General features: G+C 41.0%; 2 protein-coding genes across 2 annotated transcripts in view; both read right to left on the reverse strand.

Moving 5' to 3' along the window:
* nploc4 (NPL4 homolog, ubiquitin recognition factor) overlaps positions 1 to 14,898 on the reverse strand; it is a 60,406-nt gene extending 45,508 nt beyond the window's left edge. The window contains exons 1-2 of the mRNA XM_084323596.1: positions 14,749 to 14,898; positions 13,902 to 13,982 (exon numbers count right to left, since the gene is read on the reverse strand). Coding sequence (XP_084179722.1) covers positions 13,902 to 13,982; positions 14,749 to 14,763 — 96 coding nt within the window. The 5' untranslated portion in view covers positions 14,764 to 14,898. The remainder of the gene's footprint in view (positions 1 to 13,901; positions 13,983 to 14,748) is intronic.
* A 7,780-nt stretch (positions 14,899 to 22,678) lies between these two features.
* Positions 22,679 to 23,204, reverse strand: pde6gb (phosphodiesterase 6G, cGMP-specific, rod, gamma, paralog b; the record flags this gene model as incomplete). Its single annotated transcript, XM_084322858.1, has 3 exons — positions 22,679 to 22,755; positions 22,920 to 22,960; positions 23,059 to 23,204. The coding sequence occupies 3 exons, from the start codon at positions 23,202 to 23,204 to the stop codon at positions 22,679 to 22,681; spliced, it is 264 nt and encodes an 87-aa protein (XP_084178984.1).
* Positions 23,205 to 25,588: the final 2,384 nt, after the last annotated feature.

Below are 25,588 nucleotides of genomic sequence, written 5' to 3' on the forward strand. Positions count from 1 at the left end.
ATTGTGTTAGTTGAACAATCGGTATCGGCCGCAAATTTTCATATCGGTGCATCCCTAGTTCCGTTAGTGGTTAAAATAACATATTCATGTATTCTTTCAGTATACAGCGCATACTGAATAGGGCTGGGCTTAGGGCTGGGCGATATGACGATATTATATAAATATCGGGTACAGTTCATTAACGATACACTTTTTAAACGTATCGTGGATATCGTGATGTTTTGCCCAAGAGGCTTGTGTTGCGTCAATCTGGTCCACACGTTGACACTTTTGAACAGCGCCGCCCCACACACACACTACTGCATCAAAAGTTACTACTTATGATAACAAAGGCATTCGTTTTGTGGCATTGACGTTATATAGTTACACTTTCAATAACATCAGCGTATTTACATAGCAACGACCGAGGTCGACCTAGATATAGCAAGCATTAGCCGTTCATATCTCAGCCCGTGCTGACTCCGTTGTGCCCATTCTGCGGTCTGTTAATAACGTTCAATCAGACAGATGTATGGAAATGCTTTTATTATAACATCCGTTGCAGTAAAATCATTATGCCTCCAGTCGTTTAGTCATTCTGCAGAGCTAAAAGGTAAAAGTCGGCCGCGGCGAGCTACCGCTGCCATTGTTGTTTTCATTGAGCTCCCCAATAGCGGAAGTAAAAAATTAATACGTGCTTGCCGATTGGTGCTAAGAACAGCAGGGCGGGTGCAAGCGATGTGACGTAATTGGCAGACGCGACTGTCAATCAAAATGATTCTGTTTGCCGACTGAATGAATATAAACGTTATTAACAGATTGCAGCATAGGTACAATACAGTACAGCTCAATACAACAACAGTCAACAGTGGACTGGAGGATGCAGACCAGAGAAAGACTTTCGTCTTGTTTACATCAGGTCCCCCATTTTCAACTCATCATATTTCGTATCTAAATCATATAATATCTCATTGCTAAATATATGCAATATATAATCTAATAATCCAATCTAAATCTAATATATAATATAAAAATGCTAAATGCATGGGTATTTTATTTTGTCTTTAATGTTAGCTTGCAAACTCAAATACTGTCTTGGTAAGCCTCATAATGAATTGTTTGGGGGAAAAAAAGAAAAACATCGTGATGCGTATCGTGTATCGCCGAAAGGTCAGAAAATATCGTGATATCATATTTAGGCCATATCGCCCAGCCCTAGCTGGGCTAGTGATGCACCGATGTGAAAATTGTGGCCGATACCGATAACCGATATTAATATTGCTGTTCTGGCCGATACCGATATTTACCGATGTCGATATCTCTGTATAGAAAACACTTTTTTATGATAATCAAATAAAGAAATATTTTCCAAAACGCATAATTTTTTTTACTTTTGTAACTTATTTTCAGAAATTACTGATATTTTGAAACTATTTAAGGCCAAAACATGTAAAAAGAAGAAAAAAAAGATTTTTTTTTTTTTTTTTTTTTTAATATCGGCCCTATCTTGATATCGGACCGATACCGATGTGTAAAAAAACGGCCATATCGGCGGCCGATATATCGTGCATCACTAGGCTGGGCGATATGGCCTCTAAAGGATATCGTGATATTTTTTGGCTATATCACAGTATATATCGCGATATTTTGACATTTCCTCTAAAGCACTTAAAAATCCTTGATTTAACCCTTTGATGCATACAGTCTAGGGATGCCCCGATCACGTTTTTTGCCACTGATACCGATCACCGATCGTCTATGAGCCATATCGGCCGATACCGATCGTTTTTGGTTTTATAAAAAAATAATAAATATATATATTTTTTTTTATATATTATATAATTATACTTGTAGTTGTATTATCTGCGAGACATCGCCACCACACAACTAGAGCTGCCGCGGTATTGATATTTTCCTTACCGCACGAATTTGCGAAATATTTCCTACCGCCGCGGTTATTACCGCACAGTGCGCACAAAAGAAAAAAAAAGTTTGAATGCATTTTTTTTTTTTTAGTAGTCTACTCTTATAGCCTGCCTCTAGTCTAATGGCGCTTTTCCACTGCATAGTACCTACTCGACTCGACCCGCTTTAGGCACCTGGTACTTCGTTCCTTTTCCACTGCAGCCAGGTACTACTCCGTTTGTCTCCGTGTGGGGAATCGGGATGCAGGCGGGGCCGCTCGCTTGTGTACACTGAAAGCTCCGTGGGCATAGATGTCCGAGGGCTTGCAGCAAGCCAGAGTTTAACACAGTTTCAATCAATCAATCAATCAATTAGGGCTGACCTTCGAAGCTTTTTTTGGCAATCGAAGCTTCGGGGCCGAGCTTCGATTTTAATTCGAAGCTTCGAGAGAAAAAAAAAAAAAAAAAAAAAAATTACTTTTTTTTTTTTATCTTATGTTGTGGGACTTGTACAGCACTTTCGTAAACGTTGTTGTTTTTAAATGTGCTCTATAAATAAAGTGGGTTGGATTAATTAATTAAGTAGCCCCTTTCGTGACTGACGCATCCAACAAGGTTTCACTCGGCTGTGTGATTTAATTCAAGGTGGATCGCTGTTGTCGTTTGAACAACTTCAGATTTCATGGGAACTACCAATCGCCCAAATCAAGAATGTTTAAGATGAATGAAGTAAGATTTTGATTATTTGAAATATGGCCTGTGTAGACTAAACTATGCACAGAATTATGTCAGTCTACAAGGTCCGGATTCTACATGGTCCGGCAATGTAGACCTTGTAGACTCCACTACAGACCAATTATCAGTGAATGTTCATGCATTTTTAAGAAGGGCAACTTCCACAAAAAAACAAAGAACTCACCAAAACATCTCAGTAGCACCTTATCTAAATGTTATATTTCATATATGGAGATTCATATTTATTTATGTATTGCATGCATTTCTACATTTTATTTCCTATTTTGTTTATTCATCCCAGTATCTTTCTTTCTTATGTGTGGAATTCTACAAGGTGCGCGCACACACACACACACCTACACACACACCTACACACACACACACTTACATTTAGTCATTTAGCTGACGCTTTTATCCAAAGCGACTTACAAGTTCTGTACGACAAGACAGCAAGAATGGTACAACTAACAATGTTCATCAAAGTGTTGCGTGTTACAGTGTAGGTTAGTTTATTAGGACAAGTGCATGACAGTAAGGTTAGTCACGGTTAGATTTTTATTTTATTTTTTTTAGTGCTGTCAGGCGATTAAAAAAATTAATCTAATTAATTACAGGATTTGTAATTAATTAATCTAATTAATCGCATTTTAATCGCATAACCATTTTATGCCTGATATTCTATATTCTATAATCATATTTCAAATTGCATGTGTCCGGATGGCAGAATTCAGTACAGTATCTACAAAACTTTCTGTTTAATCATCTTCCATCTATTAATTTGCTTAGATTTTTCAGGTCTGGTCAATTTGAGCATAGTGTTATTCACAGTCAAAGATAAAAAAAAAATTTATTGATATTCTCATTTGGTTCATTACAATTTACTCAAGCCTAGTAACAGACACAGTATTTCGGACACTGGGAATACATTCCCTGAGATCCATAGATGTCCCTAGAATCAGATACCAAGAACATGCAAATGGACCATATAAAAAAAAGTCTGTAATGTGTATTCTACGTTCTTATGGAATGAATGAGATAAAAAAAAGTTATTTATAAAAAAAAAAAAAAAAAAAAAAAAAAACTTTTTTTTTGTAATTAATTTTGAGTTAATTTTCATAACGCGATAATTTGCTGTGTAATTAATTAATCTAATTAACGCGATAAACTGACAGCCCTAATTTTTTTATCATTTCAGATAATGGTTGAAGAAGTGAGTCTTTAGTCGACGGCGAAAGATTGGACGGGATTCGGCTGTCCTAACTGGGATGGGTAGTTCACACACACACACAAACTTCGATTTTTTTTTTAATGTTCGAAGCTTGTGCCATCGAATCGAACGTTCGAAGCTTCGAAGCATTTAAGACAGCCCTACAATCAATCAATAACAACATTAACCAGACTCTCGTTGCGTCTATTCTGCCAAAGCTAACGTTACCTCTCATTGTGTATTCTACCAAGCAAACCCGGGTTTAACGTTACCTCTCGTGTATATCGGCTGACGGTAGTATTAGGCTAATAGTAATAACAACAACAAACATAACACATCAGCGATCTTGTTGTGACACTAAACTCTCCGCTCGGTGGTAAATTGGGTTGATGTCGGTTTTGTTTCATCAATAAATAAGGCAGAATACACAGTGAATCCATTCTTTTTTGTTTATTGCACTTGGTTCTGTCGCAAAGACGCAAACAAATCCTGAATGAAATGCATCCTTAGCGAGGCAGTAAAGATGGCGGCGCCGGCGTTCTGTTTTTGTTCAGACTTCAGAGGCTACAAAGTGTGACGCGTAGAGCTGTATTGATATTTTCCTTACCGCACGAATTTGCGAAATATTTCCTACCGCCGCGGTAATTACCGCACAGTGCGCACAAAAAAAAAAAAGTTTGAATGCATTTTTTTTTTTTTTTTTTAGTAGTCTACTCTTATAGCCTGCCTCTAGTCTAATGGCGCTTTTCCACTGCATATTACCTACTCGACTCGACCCGCTTTAGGCACCTGGTACTTCGTTCCTTTTCCACTGCAGCCAGGTACTACTCCGTTTGGGGAATGGGGATGCAGGCGGGGCCGCCGCCGCTCGCTTGTGTACACTGAAAGCTCCGTGGGCATAGATGTCCGAGGGCTTGCAGCAAGCCAGAGTTTAACACAGTTTCAATCAATCAATCAATAACAACATTAACCAGACTCTCGTTGCGTCTATTCTGCCAAAGCTAACGTTACCTCTCATTGTGTATTCTACCAAGCAAACCCGGGTTTAACGTTACCTCTCGTGTATATCGGATAACAACAACAAACTTAACACATCAGCGATCTTGTTGTGACACTAAACTCTCCGCTCGGTGGTAAATTGGGTTGATGTCGGTTTTGTTTCATCAATAAATAAGGCAGAATACACAGTGAATCCATTCTTTTTTGTTTATTGCACTTGGTTCTGTCGCAAACAAATCCTGAATGAAATGCATCCTTAGCGAGGCAGTAAAGATGGCGGCGTTCTGTTTTCGTTCAGAGGCTACAAAGTGTGACGCGTCGAGTAGGGGGTATCTGCAGAGCCGCAGAGCCAGGCTGGACCAATAGGGTCGCTTGGAACCGAGTAGGGTATATCTGCAGAGCCGCAAGCCAACTTTATTATTATGATAAAAAAAAAGCGGTGACGCGGTATTCAGCCTAACTCTGCGGTGAGCGTGATGCAACAGCGATACCGCGGTAATGCGGTTATCGCGGCAGCTCTAGTGACGCGTCTCTCTTCTGACCAGTCAGTGGTCTGCAATGTTTCACATGACTTTTCTGGTACCACTTAGGGTCGCTTGGAACCGAGTAGGGTATATCTGCAGAGCCGCAAGCCAACTTTATTATTATGATAAAAAAACAGCGGTGACGCAGTATTCAGCCTAACTCTGCGGTGAGCGTGATGCAACAGCGATACCGCGGTAATGCAGTTATCGCGGCAGCTCTACACACAACAAGTCAAAATGCTCGCTATCTTCTGCAAACAGCTCCACTGTCTGTGTGTATACTCTGCTTTGGTCAAATCACATTCAGCCCTCAGCGTCCCCAGTCAGAGCGATAGTTCAACTTGACTAACAGGGTCTGAAACGTATAAGATGTTCAGTTATGAAGCATGATAGCTAATTAGCCAACAGCTGCAACAACGAATAATGTCAATTATGTTATAAGACATTGATATCAGGAGCTATCTGTAGCTACTGCTAGCCGGCTAGATGACATTAGACAATGCATCATGTATTAAAATAAAGTGAACTATTTAGTTTACTGGGTCATTTCGTTAAAACAGTGAGCTAACATGAGCTAACGCAGGGATTAAAGCAAAAAAAAATCTCCTGACTGAATCTTTTTTTCAGGCCAAGTCATATTCTTATTTTAACCTCCACTGTATTTTTTCTTTTTAATAGCGTTAGCGTTTTAAGGGAGCCTACTTGTAGAGCCTACTGTCCTGACTGTGACTATAGACCCTACTGTTGTGGTTGTTGTGCCAGGCAGGGAGGCTGTGTGCTGGAGAGCGTGAATGCAAGTCTTGTGGCTAGCTTCTGATTGATGGCGAGCTAGTAGGGCTGGGCGATATGGCCTAAATATGATATCACGATATTTTCTGACCTTTCGGTGATACACGATACACATCACGATGTTTTTCTTTTTTACCCCAAACAATTCATTATGAGGCTTACCAAGACAGTATTTGAGTTTGCAAGCTAACATTAAAGACAAAATAAAATACCCATGCATTTAGCATTTTTATATTAGATTTAGATTATTAGATTATATATTGCATATGAGATATTATATGATTTAGATATGAAATATGATGAATTGAAAATGGGGGACCCTGATGTAAACAAGACTAAAGTCTTTCTCTGGTCTGCATCCCCTTAACAATTGTATGTATTGAGCTGTACCCATTCTGCAATATGTTAAAGTTTTAAATCAATCAATCAATAAATAAATAGCATTTTAGCATTTTTATGAAACTACTGTATATATGTATGTCTCTAAATGTTTTGATGAATTGAAAATGGAGGACCCTTATGTAAAAAAGCCGAAAGTCTTTTTCTGGTCTTCATCCTCCTGTACTGTATTGTACCCATTCTGCAACCTTTTAATACAGTTTTCATTCATTCATTCTGACGGAAACATAATCATTTTGATTGACAGTCGAGTCTGCCAATGACGTCACACCGCTTGCACCCGCCCTGCTGTTCTTAGCACCAATCGGCAAGCGTTATTAGTTTTTGACTTCCTGAATGTCCCGTGTGCTGAACATCAACAAAGCTACTAACGTTAGCTCCCCGCGGCCGTCGAGTAGGAGACCAGTGCTTCACAGGATGACTAAATGAGGCATAATGATTTTACTACAACGAATGTTATAATAAAAGCCTTTCCATACATCTGTCTGATTGAAAACTTTATTAACAGACCGCGGAATGGGCATATCTCAGCACAGGCTGAGATATGAACGAGTAACGTGTGGACAGATTGACGCGACACAATCCTCTTGGGCAAAACATCACGATATCCACGATACGTTGAAAAAGTGTATCGTTAATGAACTGTACCCGATATTTATATAATATCGTCATATCGCCCAGCCCTACGAGCTAGCACCCCTTTCCCATTACTTTGAACCATGAACTAAACGGCTTGTTATCATACAAACAAGGGACTAGGGCTGCAACGATTAGTCGATATAATCGACGATGTCGATTATAAAAAATCGTCGACGAGAAATTGTTGCGTCGATTAAGTCATTAAATTTTTTTTTTTTTGCACTACCTATCTTTGTGAGAGTGGCTTCTCAGGGTTCCAGACAACATCATAATATGATGATCCCATAGCAAATTTTGGACATTGAAAACATTGTTCCCCTGCAGGAGATGATGATCAATTCAGACTAGACGCACAATACATTACACACGCACTCCTCTCACTCACACACAGCGATCAGAGTAAGACACACACATACACACTCCTCTCACTCACACACAGCGATCAGAGTAAGACACACACACTCCTCTCACTCACACACAGCGATCAGAGTAAGACACACACATTCACACTCCTCTCTCTCACACACACAGCGATCAGAGTAAGACACACACACATTCACACTCCTCTCATTCACACACAGCGATCAGAATAAGACACATACACAAATTACACACCTCTCACTCACACAGCGATCAGAGTAAGACACACACACAAATTACACAGTACACACACTCCTCTCACTCACACAGTGATCAGAGTAAGACACACACACACATACACACACATACGGACTCCTCTCACACACAGCAAACAAAAGACCTAGAAGTCTGTCTGATCTGACTCATCCCCCTCTCCCCTTACAGCTGTTCCACGTCACCCTCCTGGTCCCGGACCAAGTTACAGCCCCATCAGCCGCGGTGCTGGGGGCAGATGCTGCTAGTTATTTCTTTTTTATTATTATTTTTTTAGTTATTTAAAGTACACTTCCACTTTAATTTGTATTATTTAATTTATTTATCTTGTTATGAGTGATTGCTGTATTGTTCTTCAAATACATTTTCATTTAAAGTGGCTTAAGATCCAAATTCAAATGTTTCATGAGTCATTATTTAAATTTGGGATCATCATGTTATGATGTTGTTGTTTGGTCCTGACAAGAGTCTCAAAGTCTGGGGTGATGGTAGACAAGCAACTCTGAGGTCATGCTCAATGTCCAATCTGTTCCTCTGCTCTGTCTTCAGCTGGACCAGAGCTGAGAAGCCACTTTCACAAAGATAGGTAGTTTATAAAAAAAATAAAAATAAAAAAAATATCCTTTTTTTTTGTTTACATAATTGGTTTTCGATTAGTCGACTAATCGAAAAAATAAGACAGATTAGTCGACTACCAAATTAGTCATTAGTTGCAGCCCTACAAGGGACTAAACACATTTCTCAATTATGCCACAACAACAATGGACAGTATCCTCCCCACCGTTTGTATATATCTTTTACCACCCGCCCACCCCCTCCTAATGTACAGTCTCCTCCTCATCATATGTATATATTTACTGTTAGGATCTCTGGGTAACAGTACTGTATATTTGCATATCGTATATGTGACAAATGTAACAGTACTATGTACCTGTAAGTCATGTATGTCCCTATGTCATAAATGTCATGATGTCATGTATGTTGTGTATGTCATAAATGTCACTATGAATTGAAAATGGGAGACCCTGATGATGTAAACAAGACAAACATCTTTCTCTGGTCTGCATCCCCTTAACACTTTGAGTGCCGGGACACGTCTTTTCACGTCTTTGCTGGCCATGCTAAAGTTGCCGGGGGACGCTGTACAGCGTCCTTATATCAATATTTCAAAAATCTGCGATCGGATTCATAATGTCCCTCCGCTGGCCTGAGATCCACCAGCAGGACCCACTGAGCTCTCTGGCGGTTCAGGAGCGCCATCTGGTGGCCGATCGGCGCAATCGCCAAAACAGGATGTTGAATAGAGGTTGTCATGACGACCGTAGTACTTCCGGGCGCTCGCTATGGTTCATGGGACTCTGGCTCGTCCCGCTACACGGTGATCGATTGGCAATAACTCGATAAACAACATGATTTGGACGTATATACCATTATACAAGCTGGAGATGGACCGGGTAAAAATATATCCCATAATGATAAAATTTCTACTCGACGATGATCGCCCAACGGCGCGCGGAGACTGGGGTGAGTTTCAGCGTGTAACGTTACCGTCTTAGATACTAACTGCTATTATCAACATTTGACCCACATTAGATGATTGGTATAACGCTGCCCACGGAATTATAAACGCCCCCTCGCCCATCCGGTCAACATCAGATGACGTGTAGCAACTTCTAGAAGTACGTCTAGTTGGAATTTTTTATATCGCGCTGATTGCCATCAAACTGTATTTCATCATCAATATAATGCATTTGGGGCTATATATCACGTTCTGGAGAAAGCTGCAGAAAGAGATGAAAACATACTTATACATTAGACCATACTTTACTATGAATATGTGAATGAAAAAGTTTAACGTTGCTACACAATGAACAATACATATAGGACTTTGAATGGGCCCTAATAATGGCAATGTAGCAATAGAATTTAAAAAGTTATAGCCCTGCAAAGAAGGGGACTTTCTCCATAGACAAATAGCGCTGGCAATCTATGGTATATCATGAATTTAACCTTAGGCAACCAAAGTGTTAACAATTGTGTGTATTGAGCCATACTGTATTGTACCCATTCTGCTAAATATTGATTGATTGAACATTTTATTAACAGATTGCAGAATGGGTACAATACAGTACAGCTCAATACACACAATTGTCATCAGGGTCCCCCATTTTCAATTCATAGTGACATTTATGACATTGACATCATGACATACAGGAATATAGTAATGTTACATTTGTGACATATACGATATGCAAATATACAGTAATGTTACCCATAGATCCTGACAGGGGTGGAGCGGAGCTAAGTTAGCAATATACTCGTAACTCGTTATCACTATACATAACGCTTATATTGAAACACGTTGACATTAGGGCCGTTCTTTCAACCTAAAAGTGCACTCTCTTCAACCTCGAGCCTAAATTCCTTAGCGACCCGTGTTACCAAGTGTAAACAAACCAGCGCGCACATTCGATACACACAGATATGAAAGGAGTCATACGGAACGTATAACGGAGGCTGACATTAGAGCAATATGACTCAAACTCATGACAGTAGTACACAACTACACATACAGACGCACAAAATGTATTCTGCATTGATTAAGTGATAATCAAAACCCAGCTTAAGGCAGTCAGGTGGCGTAGCGGAGATTGTGCTCGTCACCAATGCAAGAGGCTGCGGTCTCGACTCACGGAGAGTCAGCATTGCCTTGGCTCGGGCTGATCGCTATACTAACTCGCTTGGCTGAGTTAGGGGGAGGGGAGCCGTGGGTGGGTCCTGGGCGTTGTGGACAGCGACCCCTACAGTTCGGTCGGGGCGCCTGCTCAGCGAAGGTAGGATCTGGTGAGAGGTAGTGCAGCCTCCCACACGTTACACTCTGCCAGTGAGAATCTGCGCGGCCAGGCTGGCTGCCGGCTGGCTGCACATGCGTCAGAGGAAAGCATGTGACAGTCTCCGGCCTCTCGGACCAACAGTAGGGGAAAGTGCGCAACAACCAGGAAGGGGGTTGGTAATTTGCATAACGACTAACAGTGGGATGGGAGAAAAATCAGAAAAAGAAGGAGGGGGAAAAAGATAAAAAAATAATAATAATCATTTAAAAAACCCAGCTTAAGCCATTAAACCAATGTAGTGAATCGCGAAGCCAATACGCACACACACAGTCGAACTGGAACGCTTTACCAAACATACACTACCTACTAGAGCTGCCGCGGTATTAATGTTTTCCTTACCGCACACATTTGCAAAATATTTCCTACCGCCGCGGTATTACCGCACACACACACAAAAAAAAGTTTGAATGCATTTTTTTTGTAGTCTACTCTTTATATAGCATATAGCCTGCCTCTAGTCTAAATGTCTATCTTTAGAGGATGACTTTGCAGCATGAATATTGTTTGGGATTCGGCATGCACGCATTCGTTATTAAAAGTGAAACACTGATTCGAAGTCTCCCCTCGGTGTCGCGCCCGCCGGTTACCCCCCCGACCCTTTCTTCTTCTTATTATTATAACGTTACTACTTATGATTACAAAGGCATTCGATTTGTGGCATTAACGTTAGTATAGTTACACGTTCGTATTTACCGGACCACATAGCAAGGCAAGCGTTACTCAATTAATATCTAAGTTCCTTTCTTTGCTCAGAGCGTGCCGAGATGTACCCATTCTGCGGTCTGTTAATAAAGTTTTCAATCAGACAAGTGTATAGAACGAAGGGCTTTTATTATAACATTTCGTTGCAGTAAAATCATTATGCCTCGTTCCCTGAGGAGCGACGGCGTCGGTAATCCACTCCGGTCTCCGGTGGGAGCTAACGTACTATTAGCCGTGTTGTGATGGCTGAGATTCAGGAAGTAAACGCACTGCAAGATGCTCCAAGCATGTGACGCGTATCTCTTCTGACCAATCAGTGGTCTGCAGTGTTTCATGTGACTTTTCTGGTACCCAATAGGGTCGCTTGGAATCTCGACAGAGAAGTAGGGTATATCTGCAGAGCCGCAAGCCCAACGAGAGCGTAATAATAATAATAATATAATAAAAAACAGCGGTGATGCCGGTATTCAGCCCAACGCTGCGGTGGGCATGATGTAACAGCGATACCGCGGTAATACCGATACCGCGGCAGCTCTACTACCTACCAGCATTCATATCTCATACGTTCATCTTCCAATCGATTAACCATAACATAACTTACCGGTACCCAAACAACGTGTCCCTGAGTCCACATTCATGCACGAATCAATTTCAAAACGTTAGAAAAACGCTCCGTTTCCTCAATCATCCAATGTCTGGAAGTGGGCCCATGGTTAATAAACGGTCCATAACCGCATTCTATAGAAGAATAAGTCTTTATTTATCGTGCAGATTAACACATGCAAGATGAAAGACCCAACGGAACACGCGCGTTGCGTCACCTGCTCTGCTCAGCTCTGCTCTGCTCTGACTGAGACGGGGAAAGACAGACTGCCCTGCCCTCTGCTGGCGCGTGCTGTGCACTACAGATTTGGCGCACAGTCTGTGACGTGACAGTATTGAAAATCATACCGACGGGATTTCGAAATACCCTGGTATACCGTAATACCGTCATACCGCCCAAGCCTACTATTAAGCTAACGTTAGCTAATCGGTATAGCAGCGAGTGCAAGCAGCGTGGTGGCTGTGACGTCGGTAAACAAGCAGAGTTGCAAAAAAGGCGACTCGTAAAACCAAAAACACACAGCAGTTTTTAATTATTTTACATGACTATTTTGTTTCCCTGCCATGTGGCGGACAGACTTCTCAGACCTCGCAAATGTAACTCGCCCAATAGCCTCCAGCTGCAACCGCGGAGCGAGCAGCGTAATCCTGTCTCTCGAGTCGCTGAGTGATGACTGCTTGGCGCGGCGCGATAGAAAAAAATTCCCTTTTTCATATTTGGCGCCTCTGATTGGCTCAATTTTGTTTCAATCTGTATGCATCTAGAAATCATATACCAGGTAGCCAATTCCTTCAGACTGCGAATCAAATTGACGGAAATCCGTCTGGAGACAGAACGCTTTAATGCATGCTGCAGGGCACACAAGTCTCTCCCTTTGCTCTTCCCGAAACTCACTCTCCTCTTTACTGGCTCCACATCGGCGAGGAACTAAAATACTCCCTTCACTGATCTGCAGGCAGCGGAGTCCTGCTTTAACAAAGATACATGCATTTTTAATAAGGTGCTGCTGCAACACTCCACAACAGTCTGATGGAAAGCTCCTCTATTTTAGGAATTCAAGATCCAACGATGTGGGAATTCAACTCCCGCTAACCTCGTTGTTTTTGTGCATTCTAATGTTTGCCTTGGTGTCCAGTTGAGATAGAAAGCGAGAGCAGGGACAGAGAGCCCGCTATCGTCCGCTGTCCCCGTTTACAGATCAGTTACACATCCATTTGCTCAATCAAATTTGACCATCTAAAATTGACCTGTACATGTAAATACAACACTATTATTGGCTAACAAGTCTTACTGGAAGATATTCGCATGGGCCAGGCCAGGGATGGTGGTGGAATTGGGGGAGATCAGCTTTGATGAGACTATATTTAACACCACAAGAACACTCTCCAAATAAAGCAGCTCCCTGTCGAGCCATGCATCCAGAACGGATGCCTGCTGTTAGCCAGAGAGGCATGGGGGAGCACTGCCCTGCTCCTCTCCTACCGGCAGGGCTTCATGCATAAATTAACACTGAGAACACTAGCAAAAAAAACAACATGGAAACATTGGTCTACTTCTGACCACACAACTCTAGATGACAAGTGTCACCATAGAGCTGTGATGTATGTGTTGCAGCACAGGCACAGGGTTTTAGAGAGTGGGGCTTGACAACGCTGTGTTTTGGGGCATCATCACACTGTGACTTTGCAAGAAGTGACTAGGATTGGTTGGAAATGAAGTCATGAGTCAGAGTGAAGTGTAGAATGAGTGTGCAATACTAGACCTGTGGCTGTGGTTTTTTTTTATATTATTTGTCACCCATTCAGAGGTACAAAATGCTATACTCCCTTTACACAGGGTTAGGGTTAAAAAGGAAATACATTTAAAGAATTGGTTAAAAGGATTTTACATTACCTTCTTTAGAAAAGCAGCAGCAGTTTCCCTCTTGGTAGAAGGAATTTTCTTCATTCCATCTGGGGATTGTACCCGGATGATCTGTGAAACATGTAAATCAAACTTAGTGTCTGTCAATTCAAACACTCCAGCTATTCACACTAAAGTATTGGACAGTCAAATTGAGATAACCTATCTTGAGTGATCTACGTCAATTCAAACACTCCAGCTGATCATACTTAAGCATTGGCCAGTCTGGATAATTTGATGATGGATCCAAAACTGGCCTTGTGACATTTCCAGCACCTCTCAGTCAAACGACTAATTGTTCCTGCTTTGACAGAGCTGTCGGTGTCAATACAGAGTGACAACCATGACACTGCAATACTGAGATCCTCCCCTTCCAGCCAATCTTGGTAAATGATTAGCTAACTAAACTGTGGCTAGCTATGATAACTGGTTTACAGTAAATCCACGGCTCGTTAGCTGACGACAGAACAATGTAACTAGCTTGTTCTAAGTCAACAACAAATGCCACTTTGTTGTCTCCCAACAACAACAACAAGCATTCACCATTTTTTTGTTAAACACAGAAAAACAACTTACTTGCCAAGCGAGCTAGTATGTAAAGGAGATTAAGTTGTTTTACATCTATCGGTGTAGCGTTGCCATTTTGTCAAACATCTGCTAACAAGGGGTATTTTCATTTGGCTATCTTGGGCCATCTAAAAAGCTAACTAGCTAACAAGGCCCCAGTCATTGTACAGCTAACGTTAGCTAGCATGCTAATTCTGCTGCCTCATCACTCCGGACTTCGGCTAATAAGCTATCTCACAGTAGCTGGTTCTCAACCTACTGCCATACTTACAATAGTATCTGCCATATTGCTCGGGTTAATGTTCCCGATGTGTATCGATGTGTTACAAAACAGACACCGATTTCGGCGATACAATATTTAACGTAACGTTACTGTCTTGATAGTGTCAACGAAACTCCATCCCACAACTCAAACACCGGGTGTTGCAGACATTAGCGCTCGTCTCCTTCTGTGTCCCACCGCGAATTGTCCCCGATAGAAACACAACATTTTCAGGGCTAACGCTATGCCCTTTCCCACCGTTTTAATTCACACCAACATTGGGTCGACCTTTCACACGAGCAACCAACTTTTTTTTATACTACTACTAGGGGGAGTATTGCTGTATTGGTACTGTAGATGGGACACTTTCTGAAAACATACTTTCTGTAATAATTTACATAATCATCCCAGTGTATCATCCCCTATCATGTTACTATCTAAATACCATTCCAAATAGATATATTCTATACAATACAAACGAAAACATTTAAAAGTTTGGATTCTTAGCTAAACTCACCCCATCTTCTCTCTGTGTGTCACAGTCCATGATAAGTCTGAGTCCAGTGAAACAATGCTGTGATGTTTTGACTCTGCACTCTTTGCAGACGTTCCACTCTACTGTGGTTAAAGTTGCTTACTCGTGAGTTGTACGTTCGTTGATAAAGAAAAATAATGTCCACAACCGCTCCAGTGTATAACAAAGATATCCAGATGGTTTATTTCTCTTCCACCGCAAAGTCTTTCTTTACAGAAGCGGCCCCAAAGCTATTTTCCTAAATATTCATGTTACTACTACAAGGTAAGAAAACTGTATTTTCCCAGTCTCCAAAATCACAGCAGACTCGACACATGAAAATTCCTCCAAACTGGAAAGCTGAAAATCTATGTTGTTTCCATCAGTTCAGTAATTCTCAGCACTGTTTCAAGATGCACACTGACATGGCAGAGAGAATTGCTGAATATATATAGATACACAAATGTTCTAGAATGTTCGGCTATGACATCATCACAAATATTCTAGAATGTTCGGCTATGACATCATCACCAATGTTCTCTAGAATGTCCGACCATGACATCCTACTGTGACAGCACAAATGTTCTAGAATGTTCTATTATGACAAATAAGACGGTTGGGTACAATACAGTACAGCTCAATACACACAATTGTTTTGATTGATTGATTGATTGAAAACTTTATTAACAGATTGCAGAATGGGTACAGTATAGTACAGCTCAATACATACAATTGTTAAGGGGATGCAGACCAGAGAAAGACTTTAGTCTTGTTTACATCAGGGTCCATGGCACATGTCACATAACCAGAAACGTCAGTGGCCAATCAGATCGCACCAGAAACGTCAGTGGCCAATCAGATCGCAGAACGTGAACGCGGAACTGAAAATCCGTTGGTAAAAAAATAAACGCCGGGGAGCTCCCGTAGCTCACCGCATATCTCGGCGCTATTTCTGCGTCGGGGAAAACCGTGCTCGTCCCGGATCTGGGGGACACGAGTTCGATTCCCGGACCCGCCGTCATTTCTCAGAATGTCTTCCCCTGCTCTACATCCCATTTCAACCTGTTTCTGTCGGTCATGCTTGACCAGAAAAGCGATAAACGCTAAAAAAAATAAAAAATAAAGTAAAGTAAAAAAATAAAAATAAAAATAGACGCCTCACAATATTAAAGGCAACCAACTTGTGTTCAGCTTTTCTCTGATTGGCCACGACCCCCCGCCCCCTTTTGCCGCGAACGCGGCAGGCAAGCGGCAGCGGTCCCAAATGAAATCCATCAGTGGAGGAAGCGGCAGCGGCCCCAAATGAAATCCATCAGTGGAGGCTGCATCAGTGGAGGACGCAGGCTGCTGACTGATTATGAAATGAATGAATGAAGCACGGAGCATAATGTATAATGTTATTTTGTGGCGTTTGTAACGTCATAACATCAGTGGAGGACGCAGGCTGCTGAGCGGAGCATAATGTATAATTGAAGCGCGGAGCATAATGTATAATGTTATTTCGTAACGTCATAACATCAGTGGAGGCTGCTGACTGAACTAGAAACTGTACGCTGTAACGTTATTATGTTATTTCGCGTTTTTAACAACCAACTACCAGATTCACTCGTCACTGTACATCACTTCTGAAGTATAAACAAACTATACTGCTGTGACGATTTTGAATATCTTAACATGTATTTACGCCCATAAATTTTTTTAGATGAATGATTGTGGATATAATATAGAAAACACATCATTATGATATTGTCAGATGGCGTTGTCAGATGTGTAGAATTCACCTACTTACAATTATTTTCATATAAAATACAATGGTGATGAGTGAGAAATGTATCTCCAGTGATAAAACCCAGTGCTCTATGATACACAGCGTGGATGGGCTTTCAGAGGGAGAGGCATGCATGTACATAATTTCACCATAATCAAATACAGACATAATTGTGGATTATTGTACAATGGTCTTCTGCCGCGTCTGCCGCGTCTCTCTCTGTTACTGACAACACACAGCGCGGATAAGGGCGTGTGCTAGGGCGGTCACGTGGCCGTGTGGCCAATCAGAGAAACGCTGAACACAAGTAGGTTGCCTTTAATATTCACGCGTCTGGGAGAGTGGAGGCTATCACGTGCTTCCTCCGACACACGTCTAGCCAATCAACCGCTTCTTTTCACCTGGCAGCGCAGAACGTGAACTGCCAATTGTATTAGTGTGAACGGCCAGCCAAGCTGGTGACAGCGCCGGGAGCTGGATTCGAACGTCTCCGGCGTTGGTGACGAACGCAATCTCCGCTACGCCACCTGACCGCACTGAAGATTTTACATGTTAATATTAATGTTAATATTAATTTCACATCACCCCTTGTATGAAAAAACATCAAGATAATGTAATTTGATGCATTTAATTTATATTCAGCATGCAATTTCATAAATCTCTATTTTTGTGTGATTTTGGCATTTTCGGGCATGAATGGGTTAATATCTGAAAATGCCCAAGGGATATCACCGAGCACCCTCTTGTATTTTGAAGAGGTACCCCCAAGCTCCAAGAAACTAAAAAAAAAAAAAAAAAAAGGCAATCGACAAAACAAGGTTCACCTATAAATCAGGCTATGGCTCCCGGCGTCAATACTTTTACCAACGGATTTCCAGTTCCGCGCGTTCTGCGATCTGATTGGCCACTGATGTTTCTGGTCGTTTGACATGTGCGGCCAATCGTGTGACGCCTGTTTCTTTCACCAGTTAAGCTTAGGCACTCTTTCGAAGTTAACCAGTGATAAACTAGGCGTTAGGTAGTTTGCATGCTGTTCGAGGCGGAAATGGGCAAAGACACAGGCGTCACACGATTGGGCGCACATGTCACATAACCAGAAACGTCAGTGGCCAATCAGATCGCACCAGAAACGTCAGTGGCCAATCAGATCGCAGAACGTGAACGCGGAACTGGAAATCCGTTGGTAAAAAAATAGACGCCTCCCGGACGCGTAAAGATTTTTACCAACCCACTTTCAGTTCCGCCTAGTTCTGCCTCTAACAGCCTGCTAGCTAGCTAACGCCTAGTTCTATCACTGGTTAAGCTTGGCGACTCTTTCGAAGTTGGTTAAGATTAGAGTTTGGAATCAGGGCTGGTGGTCTATCGCCCTGCTCTAAAGACAAACTCTAACCTTAACCAACTTCGAAAGTGTCGCCAAGGGCTATGACATCATCACAAATGTTCTAGAATGTTTGGCTATGACATCATCACCAATGTTCTAGAATGTTCGACCATGACATCCTACTGTGACAGCACAAATGTTCTAGAACGTTCTATTATGACAAATAAGACAGTTCAATGGGGGAGCTCCAGTAGCTCACCACGTACCGCGAGTGCTATTTCAGCGCCGTGGACAACCGCGCTCTCGCGGATCTGGGGCTGAGCGCGTTCGAATCCCGGACGGCAGCCGTGCCTTTCCCAGAGTGTCTACCCCCCCATCTGAACCCTTTCAGCCTGCTTCTGTCGGTCGAACTTGACCAAGTATGAATGAGAAGAAAAAGCGATAAACGCTAAAAGAACCAGGTGACTGGTCAAAGTTTAAAAAAAAAAAGACAGTTCAATGACTTTATCTAAATCCAATCAACATTCCTAATGCCGTTTCAATGTAAGGTTATAAAAATAAACATATAAACACATTCATATAATACAATAACCTAAATATATACTTTGGCTCCTCTACACTATCATTGAAATCTGTACTTTCATAGTGACCTTTTTTTACCCTCAGGGACTGGACAACATAACAACATAACTAGGCCAGTGGTTCTCAACCTGGGGGTCGTAAAAAGGTAAACAAATACAGCATGTTTTTTTTAAATCTGGTATACAGTAGATGCAGTTTTCTTGTGAAATACATTTTCTTTTAAAGTCTAAAGCCATCCTCCAATCATTAGTCTAGTTAAATAGCCTGCAAAGGGAGAATAAAAAAATCATGATTTTGTGTCAAAGTTCACCATCCTGTCTAATAGGATGCACAAACTCTGTTTTTAGGGTTCCTGAATCAAAATGGTTGAGAACCAGTGAATTAGGCTATCCCATTCCGATTAAGTTTCATTCAAATTAATTGAGAATACATTGGTCTCCGCTTTGTAAGCAGGAAAGACTAAATTATTTCATAAACAGATTTCATCATTCAATAATTGCAAAGGATTGGCAACCGAATATCAAATGATGACTTTATTTACGTTTATATTCATGTATCCACTGTTGGTTCCCTAAAACAGGGGGGTTTACTACAATTCCTACACAGTTAACGTGATATGGATGTCTGCTAAATACCCTAAAATTAAAGCTTAAAGTCTACACACTATAACCTCATAGTATATTGTTCCATTTCTCATGTGCTGTACAGAGCCAAAACAACAAAAATGTTCCACTGGACTCAGACTTACTGACTGCATGATCAGTTTTGCATCACAATGTGGGTCTTAAAATGAAACTTATTTATTGAACGTGGAATTTATATATATATATATATATATATATATATATATATATATATATATATATATATATATATATATATATATATATATATATATATATTTAGATAAAGAAAGAAAAGTCAAGCACAACTTTAGTTTTCCTTTCTTTTTATGCTTTCTTTTTTTTAGCACCCTGTAGAGAGGACAAAGCTCCACATATGACATTTCACATCTGGTTAACATTGGAGCATTGGCTGTAGCATCCATCCCACTCATCTCTCTGTGACACCTTTCACTGATAAAGGGCATTCATGGGAGGTATCACTCAGACTGTAAAGGAATGTAAATCACTACCCACCTTCAAAAACACTCTCAAAGAACACCTACGGGAGACTGCAATTCAAAACTGGCCCCTACAAATGTCCTAACCCAGTTGTACAATAAAGACCAAGCATGGCTTTGTCAGTATTCCAATGTACAGCCCCACCCAACCCCACCCCACCTACCCAACCTCCTCCAATGTACAGTTTCCATGTCAAATGTATGTCAGTATTCCAATGTACAGTGTCCCCCCCCCCTACCCAACCCCCCCCCCCCCCCCCCCCCCCACCTCCAATGTACAGCCCCACCCCACCTACCCAACCTCCCCCAATGCACAGTTTCTATATCAAATGTATATACTCTTCTTCTGGATTTTTTTAGTATCACAAACAGTACTGTATTTGAAAATCTGGTATGTCATAAATGTATAGATGTAGCAGTTCTGTCTATCTGTATGTCATGTGTGTCATATGATGAATTGAGAATGGGGGACCCTGATGGAAACAAGACGAAAGTCTTTCTCAGGTCTGCATCCTCTTAACAATTGTATGTATTGAGCTGTACTGTACTGTACCCATTCTGCAATCTGTTAATAAACTTTTCAATCAATTTCAATCAAACATCGTTTAAAAACCACAAACCTCCATTATCGGCTCTACACCATCAGGGCAAGGATACGGACATTTGTTGTATCAAGGCCCTTCAAATTCCCGATCCACGGCAGATGGTTATGTGAAAGGAATGCATAATATTATGTGCATTAGCCTACGTACATGTGAGGATGTGAGACAAAGTTCAAATAAAGCTCTGATTTTGGATTAACCTCTATGTATGACAAATCAGTGCAAAGTGATTGCGGAGGGCACATTTTTAATGTTTGAAAATTAATAGAATGAATATTCAACCACGATGATGATGATGATGAGGATGAGAATGGAGATGATGGAAAACACAAAGAGATGGATGAAAGAGGGACATGGAATGTTCTACGTTATTCAACACAATGTATACACTATAGAAAATTAACAGCTCTCAAATAAATGGTCAAAGAATGAGTCAAAATTGGTACATATAAAAATACATTTAGGATATAAAAAGGGGAGATAATACAAATGTGATGAGATTACCTAAAATCAACACAAGCAAACACAATGATGGTATCTTTCAATGGGATAATGTGAATCCATCCTCATCCCACAACTGTCCCTGTCTCACCCATCCTTTCACTAATACATCATCCCACCTTCAACACGATACATACTATTTTTCAGACACCGTCTTCTCTCATTTCATTTCAATTATTTTCTATATGTTTTTAGAATCAAAGTATGTATATGTAACGGAGGTACCGCAGTCTATCCACAGTCACGTGGTACAAGTAGTTCGGTGGCTGTGGATGTTAAGCGGTACTGCAAGTAAACTCACTCCCCAGAGGCATCCAAACTGAGCGCTTAGGGGGGATATCCTTTCTTGGCGCAGCGGTTTGTGATGTCGGCCCCGGTGCGGGAGACCGGGTTTCAACTCCCACTCAGGGCAATCCCTTAACAGGGGTCGAATCTGAATTTGAAACACAACGCAGAGCAATACGAGACCGGTTACATATACATGAATGTGTACTGTATGCTATGAAATATATGGATTCTCAGGGATAGAGGCTTGTGATGTTTGATCCATTGGCAGTTTGAAAACACCGTATTTGTGATCACCACAAGCATCAGAGAAGAGATGAGATTGAGATGTGTGAATGAATAATTTTCTCCAAATGAGCAGAAGAAATGAATAGCCATGCAGGGCACTGATCTGATCTTCATATACATGAACCGGATTTCAAAAAGAAATATCCTGCATCCAGCCTGTGATTGTGCAGGGCATGTAGTTGTGTTGTTTTGACTTGTGTTTCATCTATTAGGCTATTCATAGTTGACTCAAATGCAGTTGACAGTGCTTTGTCAGCATACTAGTTCGGTGTTCTCATCTCACTTTCACTTCATTCATTATATCCATTCGCCCATTCCTTCATGCCCTCAGCAATGGCCAGCTGATGTCCTAAACTCTACAGGAATTACTTTTATTTTTAATCGTATGTTCGGCATTGATGGACAGGCCTCCCAGATGACAAGAGAGACACCGAAGCACATGAAATGGGGAACCCACTCATTTCACGGGTGTGTCACTTTCATATACTCACTGTGAGGCTGCCTTGCTTGCATATGTTTCATGTTCCGTTCCATGAGTAGAAAAAAGCAGGAAAGAAGAGAAGTGCAACAGGGAGAGAGGTAGGAACATGGGTAGAAAAGGGGTGCCGGAAGTCTCGGATAAAGGGTGCAAATCTAATGACAATCGAACGTCCGAAAATCTAATCGACAGATCCTAATCACAAGCAGAAGTTGTCGTATGTGAACCTTGTCTGCAGGATGAACAGAAGAATCCCATGTAATAAGACAGTTTCCTTTATTCACATAAACTTAAACCATAATCTTATCGCAAAGGCCAAAGCCTGAATATTTGCCGCAACAACAGTGTAGATGAATATTTGTGTATGTTACAGTTCTTTGTTTTGGTTTGTTTTGGGGACAGTTCCAGTCAAACCAGGTGGATATGGGTGCTGAGGCAGATGGCTTTGAAGTGCATGGAAGGGGCCTGGAAGTGGACTCAGATGATACCATACTTGGCCAGCTCGTTCAGCTCCAGGTGATTGAAGGCCTCCCACGGGCAAATTACGGTAATGTCTGCGGGGAAAGATCAAAATGTAAATAGATTATGAGATTAGGTTAGGTTAGATTTGTCTTTATTTGCCTGACATTTTGTCTTTCATAAGCGCAAGTAATTTATTTTCAGTTATGGCAGGAATAAAAGACATATCTTAATAGATGAACTCTAAAAGTCAGTTTACCTGTGCCTAAGCCCTCCATGCCAGGGATGTCATCACCAAAGCTGTGGAGATAATAACAATAATTAAAAAGAAAAAGTTAGACATAACAAATGGTCACCCATATGTTTCCAAGCCTCTTAGCCTGTGATCAAATTCTTACCCCTGGATTCCCTTCTTCGGGGGCTTGCTCTTAAACTGGCGTGTCTGCCTCTGCTTGAACTTCGGCGGCCCCTTGCGCGGGGTCACAGGGCCTCCGGTGACACGGGTGGCCGGCTTGAAGTTGCTCTTGAGTACTTCAGGATTCATGCTTAGTCTTTATGGAGTGGGGTTCGTGAGCTGGTGACTTTCAGACTCTCACAGATGTATAGCCGTCTCAGGTGATATCTGTCCAGTTTGGGAAAGAGATGTGAAACCGTTATACAGTGCCGTATACAGTATACTGCATATTTACATTTATATCTTTATATTATCATATATAAATACCCATATTTGTCTGAATATACCTGCATATAACCTATATACTTGCTTGTACACCTGCACATAACCCATAGCTCTGTATGATAGCATGTACTATAATGCTGTATATCATATATTTATTCCTACCGCATATATACCTATCCTCACCTGTCTGTACTTACCTACACATGATCCCTCACTATATCTATATCTGTACATATCCTACGCTTCCTAGTTACGCTGCTGGTCAGTAGTAGTCATACTATCTTGTGGGGGGGGGGGGGGGGGGGGGCTTTAATGAGGATGGAAAGATTTTGTGTCTCATGGACAGTGTTGGGGAAACTACTTTAGAAACGTAGTTTACATTTATATTTTTACATTTCGTTATTTAGCTGATGCTTTTATCCAAAGTGACTTACAAATTGTGTACAACAAGTCAACAGGAGGGGTACACCTCTGGCAGCTAGGGGTATGTATCGTTTGTCAAACAGTGTGCTACACTCTGAGTGCATAGTAGTATAGACATATTATTAGCATAGTAGGTACTAGGTAGTAGTATAGGCATAGTAGCATAGTACATGGTACAGGTATGTAGTAGTATATAGACATAGTATCAAAGTACATACTAGTAAAAGACAGTAAGACGTTTTTTTTTTTTTTTTTTTTTTTTTAATATACAGATATTAACTGTGTTTTTAGTTTTTAGTTAGTTTACAAAACTACTAGCTATTTCACAATGAAAAGAAGTTCAACTAAATCCCAACTACACTAAACAATGTTAGTTTGTCAAACTACTTGGAAAAAGATACTATATCCAAACTACATTGCAGACAATAATCACAATCTGAGTGTGGAATCTCATATAGTAACATGATGGCACAGCGAGTGTCTGGGTGTGTTCAGGGCAGGCAACACCTCACTTGAGATGGAACCTGGAAAATGCTACATTTTTAGGGCCACGTGTAGTTTGTAATTAACTACCTAAACTACATGACCCAAAGTAGTTAACTACTGACATTTGAAAACTACCACCAAACTACGGCAAAACTTGTGATTGAACTACATGCAGTTACAGTAACTCCTTATCAACACTGCATAATGTATATTCGTCGCAGAAATTACATAAAGTAGCATGGGTTTTGACACTTCAGAACCAGATTTCCACAGTTTGGTGTTTTGTTTAGTGTTTGACTTTGTGATTTGTGATTAAAAAGTTCACAGAAGTTCAAAAAGTTACTCCCATTACAACAAGATGCATTAAGCACTAACCGTTAAGGGCAACCCCACTTCATCCACACCTAAAGAAATAAGCTACCATAGACATAGTAGACATACAGTATAGGCATAAAGAAGACGTTACCTATGGGTGCTACCAGGTACAATCTAACATGCTTTTACAACGTTAAAGGGGGACTTCACAGTTTGACTGTTATTGAGAGTTAATGAGTTTGAATATGGCCACCAGTGATGTCATCAGGGACATTGATTCCTTGTGTTGTGTTAATTACAGCACCATGAAATGGTGTAGATAAAACATTTGAGATACGGATTGCAATAGGGATCGCTATCTATTCATCTGCATAATTCCATTGAGTTGTAATGCGTAACACAAGGATTCAGTGTCCTCTGATGACATCACGACGAGAGGAGACATTGAAACTCATTATCTGCCAATAACTGTCAAACTAAATGAATGTGTGCAAAACTGTTTAGAGCCTTTGGATATGTGTGCAAAATAAACATTTCTGGTGAAGTGCGCCATTAAGTATGTGTAACGATTAGCATACAGACTCTTTCACCCTCGGTCTGACGGCACCGTTTCCTAATCCCCTCACTGATCGGATGAGCATGAGGCAAGAGGATTTACATTCATATTTCCTTGTAATTGAATATGTTGAGATGGGCTACCTGGAGCGTGCAGAGAGAGGATGACCCAATTTCTGTAATCCCCCGGCTCAGGTTAATAATGTGTTCCCCTCACCCCCCTCTCCATTTCAAACCAGCCTTCCAGACTCTGGCTAATCTTGTTAAAGCAAGGAGAACACAGTCCATAATGCTGAGCATGCAATGAAGGTCTAAGTGATCAGTCCTCCTCGTTCCTACAATGACATTCATGAAGGTTGTGTTTTTTCTTTTTAATATATATTTTTTTATAGCTACAATGATTGATGATTTGATTTTAAATAGTTTGTTTCTATACAATAAACATTGCTAATGCAAAATGTACATTTTAA

Source organism: Notolepis coatsorum, assembly GCF_963971535.1.
Source record: "Notolepis coatsorum genome assembly, chromosome: 10".
In the NCBI taxonomy this organism is placed as follows: Eukaryota; Metazoa; Chordata; class Actinopteri; order Aulopiformes; family Paralepididae; genus Notolepis; species Notolepis coatsorum.